Source organism: Myotis brandtii, unplaced genomic scaffold, assembly GCF_000412655.1.
Source record: "Myotis brandtii unplaced genomic scaffold, ASM41265v1 scaffold626, whole genome shotgun sequence".
Taxonomy (NCBI): domain Eukaryota; kingdom Metazoa; phylum Chordata; class Mammalia; order Chiroptera; family Vespertilionidae; genus Myotis; species Myotis brandtii.
Window position 1 is genome coordinate 772264 of NW_005370394.1, and position 18300 is coordinate 790563.

Consider the following 18300-nt stretch of genomic DNA (forward strand, 5'->3'; position numbering starts at 1 on the left):
AAAGTCAATACAAAACATTTAAAAAACTATATAGGACCAATAAAAAGAGCATGAGGGATGAGAAAAAGGTATAAGAAATCAGTGATGATTTTGAGGCACTTTGGGAGAAAAACCACATTTTGAAGTAGTGAAGTTAGTGGTGCAGATGTGACTTAAAAGAGTTTGGTGGTATGCCCGGCTGTGTGGCTCAGTGGTTGTGTGTTGACCTATGAACCAGAAGGTCATGGTTTGATTCCTGTCAGGGCATATGCATGGGTTACAGGTTTGATCCCCAGTGAGGGGTGTGTAGGAGGCAGCCGATCAATCATTCGCTCTCATCATTGATGTTTCTGTCTCTCTCTCCCTATCCTTCCTCTCTAAAATCAATAAAAATATATCTATATATAAAAAAAGAAGCTTGGTGGTAGACAGAAAGACATAGCCAATAGCTTGGAAAGATAGAATCAAGAGAAAGTTTGTATGGGTCTCTTTATTTTTTCTCTCTTGTAAAAAGGTTTAAACGTATTTGTAGACTTAACAGAAGAATTTGATGTAGAGGAAGAGGAGAGAAACTAAAAAAGCAACAGAAAAAGAGAGTAATTTCTTAATAATGCATTCAATACATGTTTTTAAATATCTACCATGTGCTAGGCACTCACTGTTCTGGAAACAGATGAAACAGATAAGGCTTCTATTCTCATAAATTAGGTCTCTGCAGATGAGAGAAGGGGAATAGCATCAAGAATGCAAATGAAGAGTTAGTTTTGGATAAAAAAGAGAATGGAGGAATAAAGACAGAAATTTCAAGATGGAGGAAAAAAGACAAATTTAAAGATGAAGAAGGAAGCTGAGACATTCATTTCAGTTGAAATGCTTTTAACCAGAGTTAGAAATTACATTGGAAAGGTAAGGATGTATTTTAGAATGGGATAATAAGACAGAAATGTCATAAAAGTGCTAAAAAGTAGACTTTACTAAAAATAGAGACTATATAGGTGTATGGAAGATTTGGATTAAGATTGGAGAGGAAGCATAATTTATGTAGTCACAGAATCAAGGGGTCGAGAAGGTGAGAGAATGTCTAAGGAAAGATTTTTTGTTTTGTATTTTTGTTGTTTTGTTTTTTAATTGGTACATGTAAGGGGTAGGGAGATTAGTAGGAAAGTGAGTTTGGTTTTCAACACATTGAGTGAAAATCCCCCTGGGATGTTCCAGGGTACACAACAGATATAATGGTTTGGAACAGAGGCAGGTGATCAGAGTCAGAAATAGGAATTTGGAAGTTATCAGTAAACAAGTGAATGCTAATTAATGCCTTGGGAGTAGATGAGCTCACTCAAGAGAGTGAAAAGTGAGAAGAGAAAAGACACTTTGGAAACACAAATATTTAGGAGACAAAAGAGGAAAAGAGGACCCTGAGGAGTAGAATGTGATGGAGTAGCTAGAGAGTTAGAGGAGAAAAACCATAAAGAATGGTCTCACAGATATATGTAAGGACGAGTGGATTTATAAGAGATTAATGAATTTTGTTTCTAAGGTATTGAATGAAAGGTATCTATCTGTGAGATGTCTAGTATGCTTTTTCTCCCATAACCCCTATCATTTATCCAGTGAACCAAACTCATCCCTCACTCCCCTCCCAATAGTGTTCCAAAGTTCTAAAATATATGCCCCTTAATATGTGTGGTTTTTTAAAAATATATTTTTATTGATTTCAGAGAGGAAGGGAGAGGGAGAGAGAGATAGAAACATGGATCAGCTACCTCCTGCACGCCCCACACTGGGGATTAAGCCCGCAACTCACGTGTGTGCTCTGACCAGGAATCAAACGTTGACCTCCTCGTTCATAGGTCGACGCTCAACCACTGAGCCATGATTGCCAGGCAGCCCCTTAATATGTTTTGAACCCATCATCTCCTGGACCTTTCCATCACCACTTTAATTCAAATTTTATCTCTTTGGTTATTATGGTAACTCTCTCACTGGATTCCTTGCCTCCCATTTTGTCCCTGTTAATCCATTTTCCACATTGCTACTGATGGTGATAAATGACTACCATCTGCTAAGTACTTACCAAACAGTTTGCTAAGTGGTTTAAATAGATCATCTTTTATCCTCTCAATAACCCTGTGAGTTAGATGTTATTATCATTCTAGGTTTACAGTTGAGGCACTAATGCTCAGAGAGATTAAGTAATATATGGTTAAGTAACATATTCAAGCTTACCCAGCTAGTAAGTGGCAAAGCTAGAACTTAAATTCTAAAGCCCAAAGTCTTAGTCACTATGTTCCAATGCCATAGTGCTCCTCAACACAGTTCAGTCATGTTAATCTTTTTGTAAAATTCTTCAGTGGTTCCCATTGCTTTTAGGATAAAAATCCAACCTTCTTATATTGGCCCTTTTTCATTTGGCCCAGGCCTACTGCTTAGTCCACCATCCTTCATGTTCTGTGAGGTGTTCTCCCTTGTCTCATATGCTCCAGTACTGAAATACTCATATTTCTTCTCTAGACATATCATGGTCTCTCTTGCCTATAAATCTTTCTTGGCACATCCTGTTAAGGCATGCCCTCTTTTTTCCCCACCTTTGGTAAGACACTCATCTTCAAAGCATCAGCTCAGTTGAAACCTGCAAAGGTATCTTCTCCCTCAGTCAGGACTAGTTGGGAGTACCTTATGTTCCTTCAACATCTTGTGCTCATCTTTATTATAGTATTTATCATGTTAAATTTAAGACTTACAATAAAAAAGAAAAAATTTTTCCTCTAGATTATGAGATGCTTACAGGATGAATTACTACATTTATTTCTATACTTAGAGAAGCTTAACAAGTGTTTTTTTTAAAATATATTTTATTGATTTTTCACAGAGAGGAAGGGAGAGGGATAGAGAGCCAGAAACATCGATGAGAGAGAAACATCGATCAGCTGCCTCCTGCACGCCTGCCACTGGGGATGTGCCCGCAACCAAGGTACATGCCCCTGACCGGAATCAAACCCGGGATCCCTGAGTCCGCAGGCCGACGCTCTATCCACTGAGCCAAACCAGTTCTGGCTTAACAAGTGTTTTTGAGATCTAATTTGATGAATGTTAACAAAGAGGTTTTGGTAACCAGGTAAAGTGGTCTTCCTTGTTTGCTGTCACCAGAGGTGTGGAAGAGTTACCTCTTGGGAAGATTACACAGTTCTCTCTTCTAGCACTCTTATTCCAGGCAACTCAAGATGTCTAAGTCATCTTTTTGTTTGTTTTTTGTTTGTATGTTTGGTTAATCCTCACCCGAGGATATTTTTCCATTAATCTTTTAGAGAGAGTAGAAGAGAGAGGGAAAGACAGAGAAACATCGATGTGAGAGAAACACATCGATTGGTTGACTCCTGCACACTTCCTGACCAGGGCCTCAGCCAGGCTGGAGAGGAGCCTGCAACCAAGGTACATGCTCTTGATAGGAATCAAACCTGGGACCCTTTGGTCTGCAGGCCGATGCTCCATCCACTGAGTCAATCAGCTAAGGCTCTAAGTCATCTTTATTATCAAGGTGAGCTGTAAGGTATGGTGAAGAGTGATTTTAGATCTTCTTGTTCCAAGTCTGTATGGACATGCTAATAGTAATATTGAGAAACAGTACAGCATTTTGACTCTGTAGCCTGACTGCCAGGGTTCTTATTCCAGGTCTGCTATATACTAGCTGTGCTGTCCTTGACAAGTGACTTAATCTCTCTGTGCATCAGTTTCCTCAGCTACAAAGTGAGAATAATACTTATTCCATGGAGTTATTTGAAGGATTAAACAGATGAATATATATAAAGCACCACTGGCAACAGTTATAAGTTATCTGTAAGTGGTAACTTTTTTTTAATCCTCAACCAAGGACATGTTTAGAGAGAGGATGGGGAGACAGAGAAAGAGAATAAGGGTGAGAGGGTGAGAGAGAGAAACATCGATGTAAGAGAAAAACATAGATCAATTGCCTCCTATACACGTGCTGACCGGATATGGAACCCACAACCTAGGCATGTGCACTAATGGGGAATTGAACTGGCAACCTTTTGGTGCATAGGACAACGCTCAACCAACTGAGCCACAATGACAGGGCCATGTAAGTCTTTACTTTTAAAATCAGGAATAGAAAGTTTAAAATATAGTAAGGAATGTGATCAACATTCACTTTTAAGTATATTGAATCAATTAATGAATAACTAAATGACCTACAGCATATTCTTTCTCATTTTTAGTGGGAGTACGTATGGAGTGAAAAGCAATGAAGGTTTTCTTCTCTTAGGGAGTAAGCAGTGAACAAAAATATATTATAAAAACAGAAACTTCTCAGATTTGACAGTTTTGCTGAGAAAAACAAATACAAACTGTTTATTACATGATTTTTGTGACTATTTGCAGCTTTGTCCTCCATAATTTCTGAAGTTTATTTTGTTTAAAATTTAGCTGTCATTGTTAATACAATAAGTTTATTATTAGAGATATTATTGTATAGAGTCAGCTTACACATAGATACCATCCACTAACTTTTATAAGCTTAAACTTTAAGCCAGTAATACAAAGATCACTAGTTTGGGGAGACAGCTGGCACAGGAATTATGTGTATTTGAAATCCTAAATACCTGATGTTGAGTGCTTTCTGAATTTAATATTTATTTAAGTACACAGATTGATCTAGGTGCTGAGCATCAAAAGAGGACACTTTCTGCCTTGCATTCTAAAAAGGATACGAATTCCGTCAAGCATTTGGCAATGCTTGATGACTGAAACAAAAAGTCATCAAGCATTGCCAAATGGTTGACAGGATTCGTATAATACTATATTCACATATTCATAATATTTTCATTCCATGGTAGAGACCATCATTACAGAAGTATGTGTTTTGGGTCAAGACAAAGCTATTAGCTAAGATGTTCACATCCATAGTGTAAATGATACAATAACCTGACATTATATCCCAAATTTCTGTGCCATTATGAAAAACTGATATTTGAATGTCCATTGAGTGTGTTGACACTGCTGAATAGTAGATATTTTAATAGGATGTTAAATACTATAGAAACTGGAGTGAAGTGAGCTTATGGGATAGCTTTGTCTAAAGGAAAGCAACTGAGAATTAGTATTTGCCCACTGTGTGCCAGGCTGTGTGTTAGGCACTTAGTTCATTCAGGTTCTTATACCAGTAACAAAACTAGAGACCCGGTGCACGAAATTTGTGCACAGATAGGATCCCTAGGCCTGGCCAGTGATCAGGGCCAATTGGGGCCTTCCGGCTGCTGGCCAGGGCCTTCCTTCATTCCACACAGCCCCCTGGTGGTCAGCGCACGTCATAGCGAGCGATCGGACTCCCGGTCGAATTCCAGAGGGGACACTTTGTGTATTACCCTTTTATATATATAGATATCATAGACTGGGTGGTTTATAAACAACAGAAATTGTATTTATCACAATTCTGGAGGCTAGGAAGTCCAAGATCAAGGTGCCAGCAGATTTGGTGTCTGGTGAGGATCCACTTCCTGGTTCATAGATGGTGCCTTCTCCCTGTGTCCTAATATGGGTAAGGGGTCATTTAATCAGAATAAGATACATACTTAAACCAATCCATACATGTATTAGAATATGTACTTATTTGGAATGATGATAAAGTAAGTTTGTTTAAAGGAAAATATTAATTATAAAATAACTTTATAATTAATATTTAGGTTGAGTGCCATCCTGTGCACTGAGAGGTCTCGGGTTTGATTCCTGGTCAGGGCACATGCCCAGGTTGTGGGCTCCATCCCTAGTAAGGAGCATGTTGATTGCTGTTTTCTTTCTCTGCTTCTCCCATCCTCTCTCTTGGGAAAAAAAATCAATAAAAACATTTTTAAAATAAAATTAAAACAATACAGTCACGGTACTTATGAGAAGTTAGTATCACAAACCATTATTATAAGTAAAGTAAAGTTAAAAATGAAAATTTAAAATATATAAAAGACATGCTGCTATCTATAATACAGAATAATGCTTTCATTCCCTTTGAAGGACTTGGGGGCCAAAATAGATTGAGTCTTCTCCACCTTCCCCACCCTAAATATATGTTTTTATTATTATTAATTTTAGAGAGCTAGGAAGGGAGAGACAGAGAAAGAAATATCCATGTGAGGGAGAAACATCGATTGGCTGCCTTTCATACTCAACGGTCCAAGCAGCTGAGCTACCTGGCCAGGGCAGGATTGAGTCTTTAAAAGGAGGAATAAAGCCCTAGTTGTCTTGGTTTAGTTAGCGTGTTGGCCCAGGGTCTGACTAAAGGGTTTCAGGTTTGATTCTGGTCAAGGGCATGTACCTCAGTTTCAGGTTCGATCCCTGGCCCTGGTTGGGGCATATGTAGGAGGCAACCAATCGATGTGTCTCTCTCACATCTATGTTTGTATCTCTCTGCCTCTCCCCTTCCCTTCTACTCTCTCTCTCTCTAAAAAGTCAATGAAAAAATATCCTTGCGTGAGGAGTAACAAAAAATAAATAAATAAAAGGAGGAGTAAAGATATTATAATTAGACCTAAGAAAATAAAAGGCATAAAGTAAATAATCCACAGTTTATAAAAAAAAAACACAAAAATAAAAAGTTACTCTATACCTAGAAATGATTTCATTTAAAATATCTTTAATTTGTGGAATCTTTAGATGGGAAATAATTACTTCATTTAATAGAGTAGACTCTTCTATAAGACTATGAGAAGAAATACAACTTCAGCTTCCAGCTCTGCATAAGTTTGAAGGGTGAAAAGAGAGGTTAAGAGTATTATTTTGCTTACTTGAGATTGATTGTCATAATGTAGGATGATAATATGTAGACAGATAAAAGTTCTTAAGATGAAAGAGGCTTCTTGTTCCATTCTGACATACTTTCCCACTCTGTTCCCCGTGTGCATTCAGAGGGCAGTAGGCAGGTAGGAGTGAGGAGATGAGATGAAGAAATTTAATTATCTATACTAATAAAAGGGTAATATGCTAATTAGACTGGGTTGACCGGACATCTTCCGGACATCCGACTTCCTTCTGGACAAAGTCACAGTGGCAGGGGCCGAGGCAGAGGTGGTTAGGGGCGATCAGGCCAGCAGGGGAGCAGTTAGGGGGCAGCCAGGCTGGCAGGGGAGCAGTTAGGGGGCAACCAGGTTGGCAGGGGGTCAGTTAGGGGGCTACCACGCTGGCAGGGGACCAGTTAGGGGGTGATCAGGCAGGCAAGCAGAGGCAGTTAGGGGCAATCAGGCAGGCAGACAGAGTGGTTAGGGGCAATCAGGCAGGCAGGCATGTGAGTAGTTAGGAGGTAGCAGTCCCGGATTGTGAGAGGGATGTCTGACTGCCAGTTTAGGCCCCATCCCACAGGAGCCTAAACCGGCAGTTGGACATCCCCCGAGGGGTCCCACATTGGAGAGGGTGCAGGCCCATCTGAGGGACCCACCCCCTGGTGCCCAAATTTCGTGCACCGGGCCTCTAGTCTATATATATAAAAGCCTAAGCAACTGTCCGACTGACCGTTCAACTGGTAGCTATGACGTGCACTGACCACCAGGGGGCAGACGCTCAAAGCACAGGCATGGAAATGTGGAACAGACTGATGAATCTCAGAGGGAATGGGGGAGGGGGGAGGACAGGAAGAAATTAACCAAAGATCTTATATGCATACTAGAGGCCCAGTGCCAGTGGGGTCTCTCAACCTGGCCTGCGGAGATCGGCCCGAAACCAGCTCTCCAACATCCCTTGAGGGGTCCCAGATTGTGAGAGGGTGCAGGCCAGGCCGAGGGACTCCACTGGTGCACAAATCCATGCACTGGGCCTCTAGTTAATAAATAAAAGGATCAGAGTAGCCAGTGTTACAATAAGCTTTAGCAGTTCCCCTTTTCTTGGTTCTGTGCCCCACAACTCTCTACTTCAGGCTGAATTGTCATTTGTTTACCTTGCAAAGTTAGCACCAGCAGGTATATAGAGCAGACAGGGAGAAAGAGGCTTTAGTACCAAAAGTTAGGGTAACCTAAATAACTGGTTCTATAACCACTACTTTCCCTTCCTTGGATTCTGACCTTTCACTTCATTTTTAAAGAGTGAGAATTATAGAAATTCTTGGTAGTCTATGTTCTAATTAGCCCTGATGAATATGAATCTGATCTATCATCACTGATTATGTCATGGAGAAGAACCACCAGTATTACAGATAGCAGCAGGAAGGATGTAGTGAGGCCAAGAGTCCGAGCCATTGGAAGTGTTAGCCAATTCCCAACTTAACAGTAGTTTGACTTTCAATTTTTCAGCTTCATAATGCTGTGAAAGCATTATGAAAACATAATTTGAATTTTGATTTTTGATCTTTTCCTGGGCTATCAATTTTGATCTTTTCATGATGTTGGGCAGTGGCAGTGGCAAAAATGTTCAGTAACAGCAGCCACCAAGGGAGATAGCACAGTACAATACGTAAATCTAGAACAGGGTGAATGCACTGTCTTAAGCTTCTATGACAATCCCTGCCCCTTGGAAGCTGGTAGTGATTTACAGAATTTTGAGAATTCTCACTAATAATGCCAAGTCTGCAGGGAAGCAAATTAAATCAGTATTTTTATTTTCTCCTTTGAGTAAGAAAAAAAAGAGTGAAATAGAAAACATTAAGAAAAAAATAAAGGCCCGACTGTCTCTAACAGAAGTCTCCAGGGACACATGCACACTGAATCAGGGATCAGGGCACACGAGGGATTTCCCCCATGCAACTGTGTTGTTGCACCCCCCAATTAGGTAGATGTGCATTTAACAAAACCTCAGAATTATTCCAAAGAAATACAACAGGTTTATCTTACTAATATAGGCAAGCATTCTAAAGAGCTTATTAGCATATTCAGTCATATAAAAATGATAGTATTTATATAAAAATGAATAAGTTGGGTTTATTTAAGGAATGTCAGGGGCTGTGTGAAACATTAAAACAGTTTAAAGGGGGAAAAAATCATGATTATCTCAATAGATGCAGCATACCACCTAGACCAGTGGTTCTCAACCTTGGCTGCACATTAGAATCACCTGGAAATCTTTTGAAAATCCTGATTTCTGGGCCTCATCCTCCGGAAATTCTGTTTCTTTGTTATGGGGTGGGCCCACAACATTAGCCCATAACAAAGAAACAGAATTTCCGAAGGATGAGGCCCAGAAATCAGGATTTTCAAAAGATTCCTAGGTGATTCTAATGTGCAGCCAAGGTTGAGAACCACTGACCTAGACCAAGCAAACAATCTTACATGTGAATAAAGGGGAGTCAAAAGTCACCCATGTTAAATCGGAGCAGATAAAAGGTTTGGGCAAAGTTGCAAGATAAAATAAAAGCATGATAACTACGTAAACATGCTATGGCAAATGAACTAACAAAAACAAAGAAGACAAAAAGAAGCAGCATGAAGAAGATGAAGAACCCATAACCTACCGACTTGGAACTACCTCACATGTACTTCGAGTGGTAAAACTTAATAAAACTAGCTCAAAGACAAGATTATGATACAACAAAATGAGATGAAAGGTAAATTGTGGACCTAAGGAAACAAATTGAGGCCCAAAATAACATATATTCAGAACAAATAAATTAGAAATAGGGAACAGAATAGAGATAGCAATTAAATTACATAATAGAAAAGCTTTCTTCAGATAATCAGAATACAGATGAAAAAGACAAAGAGAGTGAAATCAGAAGAGCTAACTAATAAATATGGAGCTAAAATTTCTCTAGTACAATAATGAGTGCCCCTGAAATAGAGCACTCAACAAATGCAGCAGGAAAAGTATTCAAAGATATGATAAAAGCAAACTTACCTGAAATGAAGATCTGACTAGAGATAGAAAATATCCTGCTAACGGGGGGAAAAGCAGAGAATAAGATGGGATTTTATATTGTTCTCAACTTTCAAAGCAGGAAGTCAATCAATGCTATCTAAAATTGAAAAAAGAAAAGCCATAATTTCTTCCACTTAGTGCTTTTCTTAATGTCTTTTCTTATCCTTAGGGGATTCTTTTGCAAAATTTCTCTTTTGGTGAAGAAATATTTAGCATATTCTTCAGTTTTATCTTATTTCTTTTATTAAATTATAATTTAATGCTTTCATTTTAACAATAGCATCCTATTTTTGTAAAGGTATTGCTTTTACTCTACGCAAAAGGAAAAGTTGGTAGGTAGATAGTAAGCTAGGTGTCTGGAGTGATGTTAACTTAGTAGTAACGATAGTTTCTGGTTGGTGAGAATTGAGATATGTATCAGAGTCTAGTCAGGAGACAGAAACCAATTGTTTTTAACAGAATATATTTAATATCAAGTATTGTTAAGAGATACTAAACTGAAGTGGTAAAATGGGATACAAAAATTTTCTCAGAAATATCCACTGGGGGAAGCAGCTAACATTTCTAAGGCTATGGGACAAACAAAAGAGGTTGGGATTACTAAAATATATAAACACACAGGAGGGAACTAAAATTTATGGAACTAAAATTCAGATCTCTGAGAAGGGGCTGCTATTAATGCCTCTGAGCATGGAGCATGGGTCCTTTGGGCCTGAGACTCAGAACCTGGTGCTGGTGTCTGAGGAGGGCACAACAAGGCTATTTGGGATAATAAGTGATATATAAAACAATATTATTTTGTTCTAGATCGCTAGCCAGAATAGGCAATACCTTTCCACCCAGAATTCTTCCTCTGTGTCTCTCAGTAGGGTTTTTAAAATGTTTTTATTCATACTGATCTTATGCATTTTTAAAATTTTTAAACTAGTTTAGTTTTATTCCTATAAATGAAAACTCTATTTTATCTTTGTATATAAGAAAGCTCTTGATGTTTAGTTATTAATATAACATCCAGAAACCTTGCTAAATTTTATTGTCTATCATAGGTTTCACCTATGTTATTTAAGCTTCTCTAAATGGCTGCTTTTATTTTGTTATGTGGAAAACTATCTCCAACACACTGTCTCTTTATTGACAAGTACCATTTGGACTACCCTTATAAAGATATCATTACTGGTCTCCTGATTCTACCCCTATCTCATCACCAATTTATTCTTAACACAGCTGCTAGTGTAATCTTTTAAAAAAACATAAATCATATCACTTTCCTGCTCAAAATCCTTAAATGGTCAACCATTGTTCTTCAAATACAAACCAAAGTTCTTATCATAAACTATAAGGTTCTAGGTCTTAGTCTGCTTGAGCTGCCATAACAAAATACCGTAGACTGGTGGCTTAAACAACATAAATTTATTTTCTTACAGTCTGGAAGCTGGGAAATCCAAGATTAAAGTGCCAGCCAGTTCAGTTCCTGCTGAGTGCTCTCTTCTTGGCTTACAGTTGCCCACCTTCTTGCTGTATCTTCACATGGCTTGTCCTTGGTGTGTGCACCTGGGGGGATGACCTAATGTAACCCTAAGTACCTTCCAAAGGCTCCACCTCCAAAAACTACACATTGGGTTAGGGCTTCAACATATAAATTAGAGGGAACGGGGGCAGACATTCAGTCCATAACAATCTAAAATGATCTGGTCCCTGCCTATCTCTTCAAGAGGTATTCTCCATAATCCCTTAAAACACCTCTTATAAGTTTTTCAAAGACATAAAGCTCCTTTCTACTTAATAATTTTTACACATGCTGTTCTGTCTGCCTAGAGACTCTTCCTTCTGCTCTTCACATGAAAGATTTGTTATCCTTTAGGTCTCAGTTTAAATAGCCCTTTCCCAGAATCCACATATATGATCAGGTCTTCTCTATTACCTGTCAATTCATTTTTACTAACCTATTACAATTGTGTATTTGTATATGTGTATACATAATTGTATTCTTTTATCTACTTTTGTATATGTTTGGAATTCTCCATAATGTTTTTTTAATGGGAAAATTTTCATTGATAAACTTTTTTTACTCTCTTAAATTCAGTTAAGGTTTTGCCTTGGTATACCATAATTACAATTCTAGAAATGATTTGTATATAAAGACATTTATACATGGATTTTCATTCCAGAACAGCAAAGATTTGGAAGCAACCCAGATATCAGTGGGGGAGGGACCAGTTTAATGAATTATGGTATAAAATCATACTATGAAATATCCAGGTATTAGAGAATGGAGCAGTTCTATATGTAATAAGAAAACAGGTATAGTTCATTGTGTATAGCGTGCATACCATCATTTGTGTCCATATGTAACCAAAAAGATACAGGAGTGGCCCTAGCCAGTTTGCCTCAGTGGATAGAGCATCAACTTATGAACTAGGACAGTGATGACGAACCTATGACACACGTGTCAGAGGTGACACGCGAACTCATTTTTTTGGTTGATTTTTCTTTGTTAAATGGCATTTAAATATATAAAATACATATCAAAAATATAAGTCTTTGTTTTACTATGATTGCAAATATCAAAAAATTTCTATATGTGACACGGCACCAGAGTTAAGTTACGGTTTTTCAAAATTCTGACACGCCGAGCTCAAAAGGTTCGCCATCACTGAACTAGGAGGTCATGGTTTGATTCCCAGTCAGGGCACATGCCCTGGTTGTGGGGTCAATCTTAGTAGGGGCTGTGCAGGAGGCAGCCGATCAATGATTCTCTCTCATCATTGATGTTTTTATCTCTCTCTCTCCCTCTTCCTTCCTCTCTGAAATAAATGAAAATGTATTTTTTTTAAAAAGATACAGGGGTGGGCAAGAGGAGGTTTATAATTGTTCGTATGGAAAAAGATATGCAGGTTATGATTATTACAATTACAGAGGTGGGCAAGAGGAGGTTTATAATTGTTCATATGGAAAAAGATATGCAGGTTATGATTATTACAATAGCTTTATTAACTCAAAAGAATGTTACAGTAAACCTACCCTTATCTACCCCTATATTATACTGGAATTTATCTGGATTATCTTTCCAAAGATAGACCAGAATCTAGTAATAGTGGTTACCTCAGGGACAGGGAATCAGATGACTGAAGAGTCAGGATGGACACTTTCTTTTTCACTGAAAGAGTAACAAAAATACTATGGAGGTAGAGTGAATGACTGTTTCAGGCTGGAATTATGGGGAAGACTTTTCAAAGAACAAATAAAAATTTAGTATTGCTTTTATCTAACAAAAGTAGAAACTATGTAAATAGGTAATTATAATAGACTAGAGGCTTGGTGCATGAATCTTTGCACAGGTGGGGTCTGGCCAGCCCCATCCCCAATTGGGATGTGGGGAGTGATCGGGGGGTGGGGTGACAGGCGGGTCGGGGGAGGTACCACCAGCGGTTGGTTGGCCAGCCCCTCCCCCTGGTTGAACTCCTGGCTGAACTCCCCTTCAAACTCCCGGTCGAGGGGACAATTTGCATATTAGCCTTTTATTATATAGGATATTGCTATGATGTATATAAAATGATTTTACATACAAATGGAAATATTATCTAGATTTTATTTATTTTTAGGTGGTGATAGTGGACTGGATGGGTTAGGAGGACCAGGTGTACAACTAGGAAGCCCAGATAAGAAAAAAAGGAAGACAAATACACAGGTAAATTAACATTTTCTTATAATTGCAGCTTTTCTTCGCTGATATGATCAGGCTGTTGAGGTAAATTGAAATTTGGTCATGGGGCCCTGGCTGGGTTGCTCAGTTGGTTAGAGCATCGTCCTGATCTGCCTAGGTTGCAGGTGCAATCCCTGGTCAGGGCACATACATGAAGCAACCAATGAATGCATGAATGGATGGAACAACAAATAGATGTTTTTCTCTCTCTCAAATCAGGTTTTTAAAAAGTTTAAAGAAGAAAAAATTAAATTTGGTCATGGTTTTTGTTTTCTATCTTCATTCAGAAACTAATAGTGAATTCTGCAATGAATTTTTTTTCTCTGCAGCTAATGGCTATTGCAGAATTATAGGCCTAGAGCAGCCGTGGGCAAACTACGGCCCGCGGGCCGGATCCGGCCCGTTTGAAATGAATAAAACTAAAAAAAAAAAAAAGACCGTACCCTTTTATGTAATGATGTTTACTTTGAATTTATATTAGTTCACACAAACACTCCATCCATGCTTTTGTTCCGGCCCTCCGGTCCAGTTTAAGAACCCATTGTGGCCCTCGAGTCAAAAAGTTTGCCCACCCCTGGCCTAGAGTGTATATTGCAAGCGGGAAATGTAGGCAGAAAAATTAAAATGCTTATTCTTAAGTCTAATTTTAAAGATATAGATGTCCATAGTTCTATTACAAGACATATATGGAGACAAGTTTAACCTGAAGTAACAATGTTCAACTATTATAATAATTCAGTAGCATGTGTGTATCATGAAGTAATCACGGTGGAGATATCTTTTGTCTATAACGTGTGGTTGTAATAAGCAATAAAGGCTTTGCAGGGTTTATTCTCTATAAATTTGAAGCATTCTTTTTATGATAAAGACTGTGAATAAGGATAATATATGTACAGATGACTTTTTTCTATTTTGGCCACCATCTTTTAACCTTGTAGTGTGACTAAAACTGGTACTTTATTTTTCTCTATTCTGCGGCCTAGAGCTTTGGGGATAAGTTAATAGCTATTTCTTAAAGTTAAGCTAGAAAAATATTTAGATTCTGTTTATTATTTAATTTTATGGTTATTTAGGGGTATAAGAGGTATTTTTAGTTAGAATTTTAAGTGAAAGATTCTAGAGCAGTGATGGCGAACCTATGACACGCGTGTCAGAGGTGACACGCGAACTCATTTTTTTGGTTGATTTTTCTTTGTTAAATGGCATTTAAATATATAAAATAAATATCAAAAATATAAGTCTTTGTTTTACTATGGTTGCAAATATCAAAAAATTTCTATATATGACACGGCACCAGAGTTAAGTTAGGGTTTTTCAAAATGCTGACACGCCAAGCTCAAAAGGTTCGCCATCACTGTTCTAGAGTTATAGGCAAGTATGTTAAGTGAAAATTATGGTAATGAATCTTCTTTTAAAAGTTAAATACTTTTGGAGTTTGAAGTAACAATGGATTCATGCTCAGAAAAGCATTACTTCCTTTTCTAAATGAAAGAAGCCTATACATTTTATTATTAAATATAATTACATATAAATATTTGGAATTTACAAATGAAGAATTAAATATTCATAACACTGTAAACGAAACTTTACCAAAACTAAGTTCATAAGTGTTAAGATTTTATAACAGGATGATTTTAATGACTGCTTTGATCAAAAACATGTATTTTACTTAACATTCTCATTTTAGGGGCCTTCTTTTCCTCCATTGTCTGAGTATGCTCCGCCACCGAATCCAAACTCTGACCATCTAGTGGCTGCTAATCCATTTGATGACAACTATAATACTATTTCCTATAAACCACTACCTTCATCAAATCCATATCTTGGCCCTGGGTATCCTGGTTTTGGAGGCTACAGCACATTCAGAATGCCACCTCACGTTCCTCCAAGAATGTCTTCCCCATACTGTGCTCCTTACTCGCTCAGGAATCAACCACACCCATTTCCTCAGAATCCTCTGGGCCTGGGTTTTAATCGACCTCACGCTTTTAACTTTGGGCCACATGATAATTCAAATTTTGGAAATCCATCTTATAATAATGCACTAAGTCAGAATGTTAATATGCCTAATCAACATTTTAGACAAAATCCTGCTGAAAACTTCAACCAGATTCCTCCACAGAACGCTGGCCAGGTATCTAATCCTGACATGGCATCTAACTTTATGCCTGGAAATAATTCAAATTTTGCTTCTCCATTAGAATCTAATCATTCTTTTATTCCTCCCCCAAATACTTTTGGTCAAGCAAAAGCACCACCCCCAAAACAAGATTTTAATCAAGGATCAACCAAAAGCACTAATCAAAATTCCTCTGCTCAACCACCTCACTTAAATATGGATGACACGGTGAATCAGAGTAATATTGAATTAAAAAATGTTAATCGAAACAATGCAGTAAATCAAGAAAATAGCCGTTCAAGTAGCGCTGAAGCTACAAACAACAGCCATGCGAATGGGACACAGAATAAGCCACGACAACCTAGAGGTGCAACAGACACATGCACCACTGAAAAAAGCAATAAATCTTCTCTTCACCCAAGCCGTCGTGGTCATTCTTCTTCCGACCCAGTGTATCCTTGTGGAATTTGTACAAATGAAGTGAATGATGATCAGGATGCCATCTTATGTGAAGCCTCTTGTCAGAAATGGTTTCATCGGATCTGCACTGGAATGACTGAAACGGCTTATGGCCTGCTAACTGCAGAAGCATCAGCAGTATGGGGCTGTGATACCTGTATGGCTGATAAAGATGTCCAATTAATGCGCACTAGAGAAACGTTTGGTCCACCTGCAGTGGGCAGTGATGCTTAATCACAGGCATTAACTAAAATGGGGGTTTTTCCCTGTGTGTTACAGAGGTTCATTGACACAGGATTTTAATGTTTTACAATATTTTTTTTAAATGCACATGCAAAAAAGATGATTTACCTTTTAGTTTTTATTAATACTCCACTTCATTACTAGTGCAAATTTTGTATTATCTAAGTTTGCTATCTAGGATAATATATATGGGGGTACTTTAGAAAGTATTTTACAAATAAATGTTAGTTGTTGTTAATCATAAAAGCCTCTTGAAGCTTCAAAATAATATGTAGCAAATGTAGGCAAGTTTTGACTTAAAAGTTAGAACCAGTGAAAAGTGTACATTTCAGTGCTGAACTTTGGCAATATCACATTAAACATTTAGTTCAAAAATATTTTTGAGGATCCATTTAACGTGGTGTTTTAAATATATATTTTTATTTATTTCAGAGAGGGAGAGAGATAGAAACATCAATGATGAGAAAGAATCATTGATCAGCTGCTTTCTGCATGCCCCCTGCTAGGGATCGAGCCCACAACCTGGGCATGTGCCCTGACCAGGAATTGAACTAGTTCATAGGTCGATGCTCAACCACTGAGCCACACCGGCCGGGCATCCATGTAATGTGTTTTCAGAAAAAATAATATGTGTAGCTATATTAAGGAAGAAAGCATACATTTAATGGATGTTTTTAAAAATAATAGCATATGACACCTGATTCCTCCCTAACTAGAGTTCTTGAAACTAGTGACTTTCATGTTTCAAGTCAGTCTCTTCAGGATATGATTGTACAGATATGAGACATATGTTAGCATATAGAAGATGCTCAGTAAGTATTTGTGGATTAACTTGTAGATTGTACCACATGAAACTGCTATTATTCGATCACTTGAACATTGACTTCAGTTACTAGAGTTGATATAATGTTTGTTTTTAGTTGTGGCATTTAGAATTGTAACAGTATTATGCTTTTCTCTCTTCCATTTTTTTTATTATTGGTTGTTACTGTTTTCCAGAGAAATAAATAATATGGTATCCTCAGGAGAATTGTGAATACTTTTTAACACATGATTTCAAACTGAGACATATTGCAAATAAAAGTGGTAGAAACATAAATTTGGCATTAGAGCACTCTGCTGGCAGAAGACATATTCATTGATTGTTTGAAAAATCTTGTTCTGGGGATCTGAATTCAAAATGGTGCCTCAAGGGAGATCAAAATCCATTTTAAGCAAAGATCAATTAAGAGCCACGGTGAAAGCTAATTTACAAACAACAATTCAAGTCCTTGCAAGAGACAGTCTTTGCTATGACTTGGGAAAGTGTAAAATGGACCTGAGAGTATCCTCTTGAAAGATGATACAGAATGGAGACAGTTGGAGGTCTACTCATTAAGATTCAGCAGAAACCCAGTTTGGGAATGGAACATAACCTGTGACCAGAGAAAGAAAAAAAGGATACTGTGACAATTGATAGTAATTTATACAATGGTTGGGTGTTGGTGAGGCTCCCAAACTTGCGTCATCACCAAAAAAAATTCTGAAGACCATATGGTGACGTGAAAGGAATACTGAATTACTACTATTTAAACCCTGGTGAAACGACAGCAGCAGCATATTGCCAAGAAATTAAAATTAGGCCTGAAAAATCTGATTTAAAAATGATCCTGTGGTTAATAAACATGAACCCACACTTTTATGTGACTGCACTTGACCTCATGTGTCAAAAGCTACTAAAGCAAAGTTAGCTGAATTGGGCTAGTCTATCACATCCATCTTAGTCACCAGGCTTTTATACAATGAACTACCATCTTTTTCATCATTTGGAGCTTTTTCTAAGAAATAACATATTTTCCAATTGAGAAGAAGGAATTGGAGAATTTGGACATTTTAAACAGCCTAACAAATGGTGACTTTTATAAAAATGAAATGTTTAATATCCTATTAGAAGAAAATTATTAATTCTCATGGTGCA

General features: G+C 37.7%; 1 protein-coding gene across 1 annotated transcript in view; it reads left to right on the forward strand.

Moving 5' to 3' along the window:
* PYGO1 (pygopus family PHD finger 1) overlaps positions 1 to 16763 on the forward strand; it is a 19750-nt gene extending 2987 nt beyond the window's left edge. Inside the window, exons 2-3 of the mRNA XM_014528234.1 lie at positions 13422 to 13507; positions 15210 to 16763. Of these exons, the coding sequence (XP_014383720.1) occupies positions 13422 to 13507; positions 15210 to 16334 (1211 nt within the window). The 3' untranslated portion in view covers positions 16335 to 16763. The remainder of the gene's footprint in view (positions 1 to 13421; positions 13508 to 15209) is intronic.
* Positions 16764 to 18300: the final 1537 nt, after the last annotated feature.